The sequence below is a fragment of the Hyperolius riggenbachi genome, chromosome 12, assembly GCF_040937935.1.
Source record: "Hyperolius riggenbachi isolate aHypRig1 chromosome 12, aHypRig1.pri, whole genome shotgun sequence".
Classification (NCBI taxonomy): Eukaryota; Metazoa; Chordata; class Amphibia; order Anura; family Hyperoliidae; genus Hyperolius; species Hyperolius riggenbachi.
Genome location: NC_090657.1, coordinates 202918810 through 202931794, shown reverse-complemented (window position 1 = coordinate 202931794; position 12985 = coordinate 202918810). Strand labels below are relative to the sequence as shown.

Genomic DNA, 12985 nt, shown 5'->3' with positions numbered 1-12985 from the left:
GATTCAATGAATAACAGCGTCTACAAGACGCTGGCATTCATTGTATCTTCCTGTTACACTGCTACGCATTACTTCCGATTCACATGCTTAGGTACGTGAATCGGAAATAATGACTGAGGACATCTTGTGGCCAAATAGTATATTACACCAAAATCCATTTTTATTTAATAAAAATCCCCACGCTGACTTTTATAATTAACTATAGTACCCAAACTAATATATATATATATATATATATATATATATAATTTACATGAGAATATATATAAGTAGTTACCTTAGGGACTGAACTTTTTTAAAATCTATGTCAAGGCGGTGTATTACTATTAATTTTTAATTTATGGGCTTGTAATTAGTGATGGTCGCAAACTGAAAAAATGTATTTCCAAATAAAATATTCGCACCAAACGTACTAGGGAAATTTTTTTAACGTTGCAATAACCGGGTCAAACGGGCAAATAAAATGTGTGGCTTTTATCCACAGTAGAACGTTTCATTTTAACACTATAATGGCCAAAAACTGAAAAATGATTTTTTTCATTTTTTTAAAATTATTATTATTATTATTATTATTAATGTTAAAATGCGTTTAGGATAAAATAATTCTTGGCATACTGTACCTCCCAAAGAATGCCTAATTAGTGGCGAGAAAAACAAGATATAGATCATTACGCTGTGATTAGTAGTAATTATGTTATTGGTGAAAGAAAGGGAGGAGCGCTGATAGGTGAAAATTGCTCTGGTCCACAAGGGGGAAAACACTCAGTCATCAAGTGGTTAAACAATGGCAAAATACTTTTTTGAGGTGTTTCAACTTGTTTTACAACAAGAGTTGTGAAAGCAGTAAAGACTGCTGTTGAGCGTGTGCATGGGGCTTTACTCATATGGTGATAAGGGGTTGAATTAGCAGAAATGTGTGTGTTTATTTTCTTCACATATCTGACTGTTCAGAAAGGCATTAGCAGTGTCTGTTAATCACTTAAAGAGAAACCGTGACCAAGAATTGAACTTCATCCCAATCAGTAGCTGATAGCCCTTTTTACATGAGAAATCTATTCCTTTTCACAAACAAACCATCAGGGGGCTCTGTATGGCTGATATTGTGGTGAAACTCCTCCCACAGGAGACTGTGAGGACCATCTTCCTGGCAGTTTCCTGTCTGTGAACCTCGTTGCATTGTGGGAAATAGCTGTTTACAGCTGCTTCCAACTGTCAAAAAAGCAAGCAGCGGGTACTTCCAGCGACATCACCTGCCAGCAGTAAAAATGTCACCATGTGATAAATGTCAGAATGTAAACCAGGGAGAGGAAAGATTTTACAATGGGCAAACACTGACAAAATCATTTATACATAATTATTGTAGAAATGAAGCACTTTTTTATTACATCATTTTCATTGGAGTGCCTCTTTAAGGACCACAGGCTTACACCCCCCTATTGACCAGGCGATTTTTTACACTTCAGTTCTCTGCAGCTTTAACAGCTCGCTGCAGAGCTGTACAACTCAGCACACAAATTAATCTCCCCCCTTTTGTTGCCATCAACAGAGCTTTCTGTTAGTGGCATCTGATTGCTGCTGCCACTGACAGTTTTGTTTAAAATTAATTTTAATGTTATTTATTTTTTTTATCAAATCTTGCTATTATTATTTTAGTGGACCCCGGTATAGCTATAATGTTATAGCTACACAGCCGCGTACATCTTGTCTTGCTGATGGCAATAGCTGTATTCTGAATTACACCACTAGAGGACAGGCTAGGTCAGGCATGTCCAAAGTCCCGTCCGGGGGCCAAATGTGCCCGGCCGAGCCTTTTAATGGTGGCCCCCAAGCTCTCTACAGCCCACAGGCCATAGTTGCAGTGCTGCATGCAGGGGCCACCTTGTTTCGCCACTCTGTCTCCCCCTTTGTTCTTTTGTAGGTTATTAGCCACCACTGTAGCAGTAGCAACTATGCCAGCAGCAGTAACAGCCACTGATTAGCAGCCGCCACTGTGTCAGCAGCAGTAACAGCCACTGATTAGCAGCTGCCACTATGCCAGCAGCAGTAACAGCCACTGATTAGCAGCCACCACTATGCCAGCAGAAGTAACAGCCACTGATTAGCAGCTGCCACTGTGCCATCCGCAGTAACAGCCACTGATTAGCAGCCGCCACTGTGCCAGCAGCAGTAACAGCCACTGATTAGCAGCCGCCACTGTGCCAGCAGCAGTAACAGCCACTGATTATCAGCCGCCACTGTGCCAGCAGCAGTAACAGCCACTGATTATCAGACGCCACTGTGGCAGCAGCAGTAACAGCCATTGATTAGCAGCCGCCACTGTGTCAGCAGCAGTAACAGCCACTGATTAGCAGCTGCCACTGTGCCATCCGCAGTAACAGCCACTGATTAGCAGCCGCCACTGTGTCAGCAGCAGTAACAGCCACTGATTAGCAGCTACTATTATGCCAGCAGCAGTAACAGCCACTGATTAGCAGCTACTATTATGCCAGCAGCAGTAATATCCATTGATTAGCAGCCACCACTATCCCAGCAGCAGTAACAGCCACTGATTAGCAGCCACCACTGTGCCAGCAGCAGTAACAGCCACTGATTATCAGCCGCCACTGTGCCAGCAGCAGTAACAGCCACTGATTATCAGACGCCACTGTGGCAGCAGCAGTAACAGCCATTGATTAGCAGCCCCCACTGTGTCAGCAGCAGTAACAGCCACTGATTAGCAGCTGCCACTGTGCCATCCGCAGTAACAGCCACTGATTAGCAGCCGCCACTGTGTCAGCAGCAGTAACAGCCACTGATTAGCAGCTACTATTATGCCAGCAGCAGTAATATCCATTGATTAGCAGCCACCACTATCCCAGCAGCAGTAACAGCCACTGATTAGCATCTGCCACTGTGCCAGCAGCAGTAACATCCACTGATTAGCAGCCACCACTATGCCAGCAGCAGTTACAGCCACTGATTAGCAGCTGCCACTATGCCAGCAGCAGTAAGATCCACTGATTAGCAGCCGCCACTGTGCCTGCAGCAGTAACAGCCATTGATTAGCAGCCATCACTATGCCAGCAACAGTAACAGCCACTGATTAGCAGCCGCCACTGTGCCAGCAGCAGTAACAGCCACTGATTAGCATCTGCCACTGTGCCAGCAGCAGTAACATCCACTGATTAGCAGCTGTCACTATGTCAGCGGCAGTAACAGCCATTGATTAGCAGCCACCACTATGCCAGCAGCAGTTACAGCCACTGATTAGCAGCCACCACTATGCCAGCAGCAGTTACAGCCACTGATTAGCAGCTGCCACTGTGTCAGCAGCAGTAACACTCACTTATTAGCAGCCACCACTATACCAGCTGCAATAACATCCACTGATTAGCAGCTGCCACTGTGCCAGCAGCAGTAACACTCACTTATTAGCAGCCACCACTGTGCCAGCAGCAGTAACAGCCACTGATTAGCAGCCGCCACTGTGCCTGCAGCAGTAACAGCTACTGATTAGCAGTTTTTTTTGACGCCGCTGTTACATACTTTGCTCCTGGCCTTCCCCTCTGCTCCAGGCCCCCTCCTCCAGTAAAGTTTTTCAATTCCAATCGGCCGCATTGCATTGCATAGCCGCAAGGTGAGCCGCGGTGAAGAGGAGGCAAGCGTTGCCTAGTGACGCTGGCCGCCAGGAAGGGATGTCACACTTCCTGGTACAGGCCCCGCGTTACTATGCGAGCACTCGTTCGCTCTTTACCGTGGCTCCCCCTGCAGCTATGCAATGCAGCCAATTGGAATTTAAAAACTTTACCGGAGGAGGGGGCCAGGAGCAAAGTATGTTACAAAGGCTAGTGGCGGCAAGGGGGATGTGCCTATATACATGAGGGGGGTTTGCCTATATACATGAAGGGAAGGGGGATTTGGATGGCTAACCTGTACTGCAGCACCTATACACAGGCTAACCTGTACTGCAGCACCTATACACTGGCTAACCTGTACTACGACACCTATCCACTGGCTAACCCATACTGCTGCACCTATACTGGCTAACCTGTAGTGCGACGCCCATAATGGCTAACCTATACTGCGGCACCCATACTGGCTAACCTGTACTGCGGCACCCATACTGGCTAACCTGTACTGCGGCACCCATACTGGCTAACCTGTACTGCGGCACCCATACTGGCTAACCTGTACTGCGGCACCTATAGCTGGCTTACCTATACTGGTGCAGCTATAGCTAGTTAAAGTTTCCTAGGGCACCTATTGTTTGCTAAACTATCCTGGGGGTACCTATATGTGGCTACCTATACTGGGGGAACTCATACTTGCCATTGGTGTGCTGATCCTTCGTTGTGTATTGAAATCGTGAATCGAATTGAAATCGCACTTTCTCACAGAAATCGTGCAATTCAATATTTTCCTAAAATCGTTCAGGCCTAGTATATGAGTTATTTCCTGTGGCAAGGTTGTATTTGACAAAATGTTGCAGGCTTAGTGTACCTAACGGCACTCAGCAAAAATTGTGTTTAATCTCCCTAGTTCAGCTTCTAGCGTTCAAGAATGGCAATATAGCCCTTAAAGAGAACTTGTAACAAAAAAAAGTTCCCCTGGGGGCTACTCACCTCGGGAGGGGGAAGCCTCAGGGTCCCAATAAGGCTTCCCCCTCCCCTATGGCAATCCAGCGCTGGCTCCCCCGAAGTGTCCGGGAATCCTTCCTCGACAAGCCTAATAAGCGCTGGTTTATTTACCTTTCCTGGCTCCAGCGGGGGTTCTGTTGCGGCTCTCCGCACAGAGATAGGCGAAAATAGACGATCCCTGTCGGGTCGGCTCTACTGTGCAGGCGCAGGAGACTTGCACCTGCACAGTAGAGCGGGCCGACAGTGATCGGCTATTTCCTCCTATCTCCGAGCAGAGAGCCGATACTGCATCTGCGCTGGAGCCGGGAAGGCAAATATTTACATCCCCGCTGTTCGGGAAGCTTTATTGCTGCCACCGTGGCACCGAGGAGGACATGGAAAGCTTTTTTTATAAGATTTTGATCTATAGGATTATTTTATCCCTGGGCTAGGTAATCCGTAGGGGAATATATTTGTTATATTCCCCTACTTTCCTAGTGCAGGGAGAGTCGACTCTCGGCTTCTACCAGAACAATGCCGCCAGAACAACATTGTACGCAAGACGGCAAATCCAAGACTGAGGCAAGATCCACTGTGTCACGTGGTACTGGCGCTTGAGGTGACGGGAGTAGGTCAGGAGTCGTTCCGGTGGAGAGTGGACTTTAAAACACTTCACACCGGCACGGCGGGACACTTTACAATTGTCTGTTGGGTACATCAGTCATTATGATACTAAACGCTGTTACCACCGCACACCCGATCGAGCACTTGCAACTGAGATTTTCCAGCATGTCAAATTGATCCTTTCGACCGAATTTGGCCCAGAAATCGGTCAAAACATCGATCAGGTGGACATGTTGCTCCACTGATTTTCTTCCGATTTGATAAAGTTATTGAATCAGAAGGTCATTTGGCCCACAAAATTGCCTCATGTATGGCCATTATTAAGTAAGCTTATCTGGTGAGATCTGCAGATTATCCTATTGCAGATATAAGATTGGAAACTGTTTGGTTGCTGTGGTTGACAGCCCTGCTTCCCTGTTTTTCCCAGATGTGTTTTTTTTCTCCAGATCCCAGTGAAGTGTGGTGAGGTAGCGGTCTTCTTTACACTGGATGAATGGAGCTACATCCAGAGGCACAAGCAGGAGTTCAGTGAGGTTGTTACAGACCACGGGCCATTGAGTCGCACCTGGGAGGTCCAGGAACACTGGGATTCAGGTAATGTAGTGGGCCAATAGTCAACTCTTTCCATACTTAAAGGATACCAGAGCCGAAAAGATCATGAGAAACGGGGAGCAGGCATGTACTGTGAGCTGTCCTGATGCCCTCAGCTATAGCCATTTTATCTTCTATTTACTTTCTACTAGGGTCGGTTCACATGTTTAAAAAAAAACGTTCACGTTAGGGATGGTTTTATAACCTCTACTCAACACAATAGCGGATCCTAATGTTAAAAATAGGATCTGCTTCAGCTTGTAAAAAAAAGATTAAAAAAACGATCTGTTTGCCGCGTCGGAACTTTCCACATTTACCGGACCGGACAGAAAATGTATGCTATGGAAGCCTATGAGAACGGACAGTAACTGTTCTCACTAGGCTAGTTGCCGTATACGCCTCGCCCACTTCAATCTATGCCGTGACATAATACTCACATGTCCTGTCACCAATCAGCCCCTCCTACCACAGCCCTGTGGCTGGCAGAGGCATGGGGATCTCCATTGGGCTACAAAAGATCAATGGTAACCCTCAGCAACAGGGAGAATTCTCATTGGTTCATGGTGGACCAATGAAAATTGTCCCTGTTGCTAGGGAGAATTGGTCTGTTGCATCCTATGGAGAGCCCCATGCTCCTGCTGGCCTCTGGGCTGAGTACAACGGGACTGAGCGGTGGGGATCCTCGGTAGGACACATGAGTGGCGATCGTGGACGGCGCAGATTGCCACAAGTGGATGCAAAATGGATGGAGCCCGTGCCCAAATGTGAGCTGCCTTTACTCCAGTTTACTTTCGCTGTACTGGAAGACAGGAAGGGTCTAGTCACACTTAAAAGCGCAGAATGGGTTTTGCGCGGGTGATTTTACCGCAGTTAGCGAGGTAAAATCATTTTACACTTCTGTGATTTGCGAAGATCGCGATCAGTGCTTGTTTAAGCACTGTACCACGATCACTCGAGAATCGCCGTGAAATGCTGCAGGCAACGCGTTTCGCAAATGCCAAGATTACTGCCATTCAGTTATAATTGCGCTAGTGCTTTGGCGATTAGCGGGAATCACCTGCTAATCGTCATAGTGAGAACGTGCCCAAAGGGACTTCCTACTTATGTGCATCTCATTATGTTACGTATCACTTCAGGTATGCTTAAAATGTGCTGGGCAATGTATTTTCCTTTCCTATTATTATTTAACCCACATGCTTGCTTTTGCTGTGTTACATTTAAAGGAAAACATGAGAGGCTTCCCATGTCCTCCTGGAGACCACTGCCTCTTCTTAATGCGCGAGCACAGCCATGCCTGAGCAGTTACACGGACCCGCTCGTGCATGAGGACAAGCATGGCAACGTAACATATGTTCCAGGGGTCCATGTGTGGCGACGGTGGGTGCCAGGAGGATGTGGAACGCTTCTGCAGATCCAGTGTCTTCCCTCTTCATCCAGCTTTAAAGGACAATTGAAGTGAGAGGTATATGAAGGCTGCGATAGTCATTTCCTGTAAAACAATACCAGTTGCCTGGCAGCCCTGCTAATCCTCTGCCTCTAATACTTTCAGGAACAAGCATGCAGCAGATTAGGCGTTTCTGACATTATTGTCAGATCTGAAAAGATTAGGTGCATGCTTGTTTCTGGTGTTATTCAGACACTACAATAGCCAAATAGACCAGCAGGATTGCCAGGCAACTGGAATTATTTAAAAGAAAATAAATAGGGCAGCCTCCATATTCTTCTCACTAAGTTGCCTTTAAGTGAATAACTGTGGCTTTCCGCAATGCATTACTGCTGAATATCAGGGCTGTGGTGTCGGTACAAAAATCATCCAAATCCAACTCCACAGTTTTTGAAACCACCGACTCAATCTCCAACTCCGACTCCAGGTACCCAAAATGGCTCAGACTCCTCGTCTCCGACTCCTTAGTCTAATACTTACCAGAACTAAGGATTTGGTACAAAAATCATCCGACTCCTGGCTCCGACTCCTCATTTTATTAAACCACCGACTCCAGATACCCAAAATTGCTCCGGCTCCTCTACTCCAACTCTGACTCCACAGCCCTGCTGAATATGCAAATTATCTTTTATGAAGGCAACAAAAAATCTATTTTAGTCCCCTATACTTCGCTAGTGGTTCTGGGTCACCCTTAGCTGCTTGAGTATTCTGCACTTTTATTTCGCCTCACCTTGGGTACACTTTAAATGACATTTTTTATGGACTTTAACTAGAGCTTATATTTGAAGTAGGACTAGAGCTGTAAAGTTAGGCATCAGGACTTTTTTTGTTATGGAAGGACGTAGTGGTTAGGCAAATAACGGGTACAGATGCATAAAAACTGAGACTTGAAACTATATCAAATTATGTAGCCAGCATCCAAATCACTGGGGTCTAAACCACACATATCACATGTCAGATCTTGTTGTCTGGTATGATGTGCTGTATAGGACATAAAGCTTTGGAACTTGGTTCTCCCATCCATCCATGGTGTTCACAATGTGCAGCATCATCACAGTACTGTATGCTCATTGAGTGTTTTCTTCTCCAACAGAGAGCTCCATCACTGAGGAGGAGGAAGAGGAGGATGCAGAGGAAGAAATCGAGGACTCCCCAAAAAGAAAAAGCTCCCCTGAATGGAGGCCAGACTGTGAATACTCCGACTTTGAGGTAGAAAAAGATGAGGAGGAAGAAACGGAGGAAGTCAGTTATTCCCAGAATGGAGTCGATGGTGCATCAACCTCTGAATTCATCAGGAGAACTGATACAGATGGAGAGGATGGAGCTTTCTTCTGCGACAAATGCAATGCTTCATTTCCCAACCAGAAAACCCTGAAAAAACACTTGAAATCTCACGCCAATGATCCGCAGTTTGTCTGCGAAGCTTGTGGGGAACACGTCTCCTCTAAGGCTGACCTCATAAGACACAAAGCCGAAAACCACGCTGTGAAGCGCTACCCGTGCCCCATCTGTGGCATCCAATACGACTACAAGTCACAGTTCATCATACACCAGAGGGCTCACACGGGGGAGAAACCTTTTGTATGCCAGGTTTGTGGGGCCAAATTCGGCCATAAAAGCAGCTTTCTGGTCCACGAAAGGCGACACAAAGCAGGTAAGACCTTCGAGTGTGACAAATGTGACCGGCGGTTCGACAAGAGGTGTGAGCTGACCAAACACGTTAAGACGCATGGACAGAAAAAACGCCACAAGTGCCATAAATGCGGGAGGCAGTACTCGACCCGATCAGCATTGATGAGACACAAATGGGACCATAAAGACGAATAATCGCTTTTGATATTTCTTCAGAACATCACAGAACACGGCTCTGTTCTTCCTGTGTGTTAGATGGAGGCTGCTGAGCTGTGTTGCACCCATCAGCTTCATCTCTGTATGAAATCACCGGCCACGTCACGGTTTTGTTACATCTGGATTGGAACTGGCTCTGTTTATAGGAACGTTTGGAACATTCCACGGGTTTGTTTGGTCAAGTTCAAAGTGTACCTAAAATGAAAAGAAAAAAAATAAATTCATACATACCTGGGGATTCCTCCCGGCCTGATCACGCCCTCGGCGCCATCCTCTGCCTTTTGGATCTTCCATTAGGGCTCCCGGTATCTTTGGCCAATCGAGGTCAGTTGGCGTATGCACAGTGCGGCTGCGCGCACTCAACCGTCACACGCCCACGGTCAGTAGGGTTCTGCACAGGCGCAGAAAGCTGACGGTGGTGGGTGCGTGAGGTCAGGCCGCACATGCACAGTAAGCCCCAACTGGCCAAGATACCGGGAGCCCTTACGGGAAGATCCAGGAGGCAGAGGACGGCACCGAAGGAGCGATCAGGCCGGAGGGGGCTGGCAGAAGCTCCAGGTATGTATGATTTTTTTTTTCTTTTAATTTCAGGTTCCCTTTAAGGGCTCGTTTCCACTATCGCGAATCTGCATGCGTCCAACGCATGCAGATCCGCACATGTAATACAAGTGGATGGGCCTGTTTCCACTGTAGCGTTGTTGAGGTGCGTTTTTTTCAGCGTGAAAAAAACGCACAAAAGAGCCAACGATTTCGCCTGCGTCGGGAATCCGTGCGAATCGCCGCTAATGTATTTAATAGTAAAAACGCATGCGTTTGTTACATGCGTTTTTACCCGCGATTTCGCGTGCGATTTCGCACCTTTTTCAATTTTATTTAGCCCTGGCAGTGTCATGGTTAATTTCGCATGGCACCCTGCCATGCGAAATCGCGGGTAAAAACGCATGTGGAAACGCATCCGCATGCGTTTTTACAAGTGTCGGAATGCGGCCGAAATCGCGTCGCAACAGTGGGAACGAGCCCTTAAGCTTCTTCAGGCACAGCTCTTAACACAATACCTGATATCAGAGTGTTCACGGTTTAGCTTTTTGTGCCAAATTTCGGTTCTACGAGGCAATCTGTACTGTACTGTACTATTTGCAGCCTGTACTGCAAATAAAGTACAAATTCTAGGCCTCCAACAAAGTTCTGCTTACTGACAGTTTTAAAAAAAATCTCAGATGACGGCAAATTAAAAGGTGATCTTTCATTTAAAAGACCTTTTCAGCAAAAAAAAAGGTCTTCAGTTAAAATCTGACAGAACTGACAGGTTTTGGACTAGTCCATCTCCTCATGGGGTATTCTCAGGGTTTCCTTTGTTTTCAAAAGCATTTCCTGAACAGCCGTTTAATGGTGAAGATAGTAACATACCAGCCAGCCTTCCTACACACTTGCTCACTATTTTGTCAGCTAGACTTGGTAACTGCCATTCACAAAAGGCTTTTGAAAACAAAGGAAACCGTGAGAATCCCCTATGAGGAGATGGACTGGTCCAAAACCTGTCGGTTCTGTCAGAATTTGAAGCACCACTCCAGCAAAAAAGTAAGTAATTAAAATCTGACAAAAACCAAATGGTTTTGGACTAGTCCATCTCCGCATGGGGGATACTCAGGGGTATCTTTGATTTCATAAGCATTTCCCAAAAAGCAGTTAAACTGTCTAACTGCCGTTAGGGAGGCTGGCTGGTATCTTACTATTTTGTCAGTTAGACTTAGCAACTACCATTCAGGAAATGCTTTTAAAAACAAAGAAAACCCTGAGAATCCCCCATGAAGAGATGGAATGGTCCAAAACCTGTCAGTTCAGTCAGATTTTATTGCAAGAAAGGAAGGAAATGGTCTGGCACTGTAGCTTTTAATATATATCAGCAGGCATACATGAGTGAAAACAATGGTGTGGCATCAAGTGGCATAGTAGTGCTCTGTATCACCAGTGGGTGCACCAGTGGGTGCACGGCCTCAGAAGAAGCAAGGCTTATTCCACAGCGAAACGGTCGTAAGGCCGTGCACCCACTGGCGCCCACAGACGTCCCTCCCTCACCTCAGCAGCAGCACGATAAGTACTTGTGATACAGAGCACTACTATGCCACTTGATGCCACACCATTGTTTTCACTCATGTATGCCTGCTGATATATATTAAAAGCTACAGTGCCAGACCATTTCCTTCCTTTCTTGCAATATGTTCCATGATACTGCTCACCAACGGTCTTGAGCACGTAGCCTCTGCTGAGGATACAAAAAAGTTTAATCTGCAAATACTTGCTACATCTCATCCCCGGGTCATCCTGAGTGCTTGCCTAACCTTTTCTCTTTTGATTGTCAGTCAGATTTTAACTGCTTAATTTTTTGGCTGGAGTGGTCCTTTAATTGCTTATTTTTTATCGCTTCAGTGGTCCTTTAATAACATTAGATGGCAAAATTTGCAGCACTGGTATGTCCATAGCAACCGTTTAGTGAAAGAGCAGTTTCTCTTCAAGACTGATTTACTTGAGATCCACTCATTAAGGAGTTTCTGCACAGGACTAGATACAGTACTTGCTGGGAATTAGGCTCTGACGCCCGACTAAAGGCTAAAAGTAAACACAGATAGTAGTGATACTGTATTTCTAACTAGTTCAGCACTGCTCTGCATGTCGTACTGGCCAGATAACGATACTTTATTTTCTGTAGGGCAGACCAGGGGTAGTCAACCTTTCCTCTGGACTTACCAGCAGTGCATGTTTTGTGGAATTCATCTCCAGTAATCAGGTGATCAAGCTGATTAGCACAATTTTCCTGTGCTGAGGTCTACAAAGCATTCGCTGTTGTGGAATCCAGAGGACAGTTGGGAATCCCTGATGTAGAGCATTTGCAGCCTCTGCCCCTCTGAAGCATCTGTCTTATGGTGGAGCTCTAACCGTAGCTTTATCTCCTCCACTGGTCAGAGCTCTCATCTTGTAATGCTAAGCAGTGCATGCACTCATCTAGTGTTATCCTATGGGGGACTTCAGTCAAAGCCCCAACATAAAACTGGGAGGTGACCTGAAATATCCTGTGTAAACCATAAATCTAGGCGCTGCTCAATACCATAATATATACTAAACTAACATGTATTAACATGCATGTAGGAGTGTAACCTGAAACCAACTGGATTACTCAAAATCATATGCTGACAAACCAGGTCGCTCACAAGTATAACAAAGATCTGAAGTATCCTACAATACGGATACTACAATAGCATGGCTGGTAAGACATTCCCAACTGCACTAACCTTGCTGTCTGTGTATTCTTGTAGCCTTTGGCTGGGCTTTAAAGGCAACCTTTAGGGCGGAAAAGTGTCCAATTTGGGGAATTACCTCAGAAAAGAGGAAAGCCTCTGGAGCCTCCTCCACCAGCCTGCTGTCTCCACAGAAAACCGCTGACAAGGGCTTGTCAATGGTTCATGCCTGATCAATAGCACGCATGCGCAGAATGCGACCTGATCGTGCTCGGCTTTTTTCCACCAAAGCCTGAGCAGGTCCGTGCTTCTGTGCATGTGTGAGCCGTCTGCACTGTAGTACTGACCCTATCAGGCTCAGATTTTTTCCGCCAAAGTGCAAGCGGGTCCGTACCCGTACTACTGCACAGGTGCAATGTGGCCACATTTCGGTGGTCCCACTGGTGAAATGGCCTGACAGAGAAGGATGGAGAAAGCCTCTGAAGGGCTCAGAGGCTCTCCCTCCTGAGGCAAGTAAATTTGTGCATCACAAAAGTTTTCATGCTTTGATCTTGAAGTGCTAAGCACACTAGGTGTAATGTTTATAAATGATGTCTGTGTAACACTAGAATACGGTTACTGAAGAAGCTCTCAACTTTCAATTTGCGGAT

General features: G+C 46.1%; 1 protein-coding gene across 1 annotated transcript in view; it reads left to right on the top strand.

Annotated features, from left to right (window-relative positions):
- The window catches only part of LOC137541208 (uncharacterized), a 37215-nt gene extending 27634 nt beyond the window's left edge, over positions 1-9581 (top strand). The window contains exons 5-6 of the mRNA XM_068262388.1: positions 5666-5813; positions 8348-9581. Coding sequence (XP_068118489.1) covers positions 5666-5813; positions 8348-9081 — 882 coding nt within the window. The 3' untranslated portion in view covers positions 9082-9581. The remainder of the gene's footprint in view (positions 1-5665; positions 5814-8347) is intronic.
- The last annotated feature ends 3404 nt before the right edge of the window (positions 9582-12985 follow it).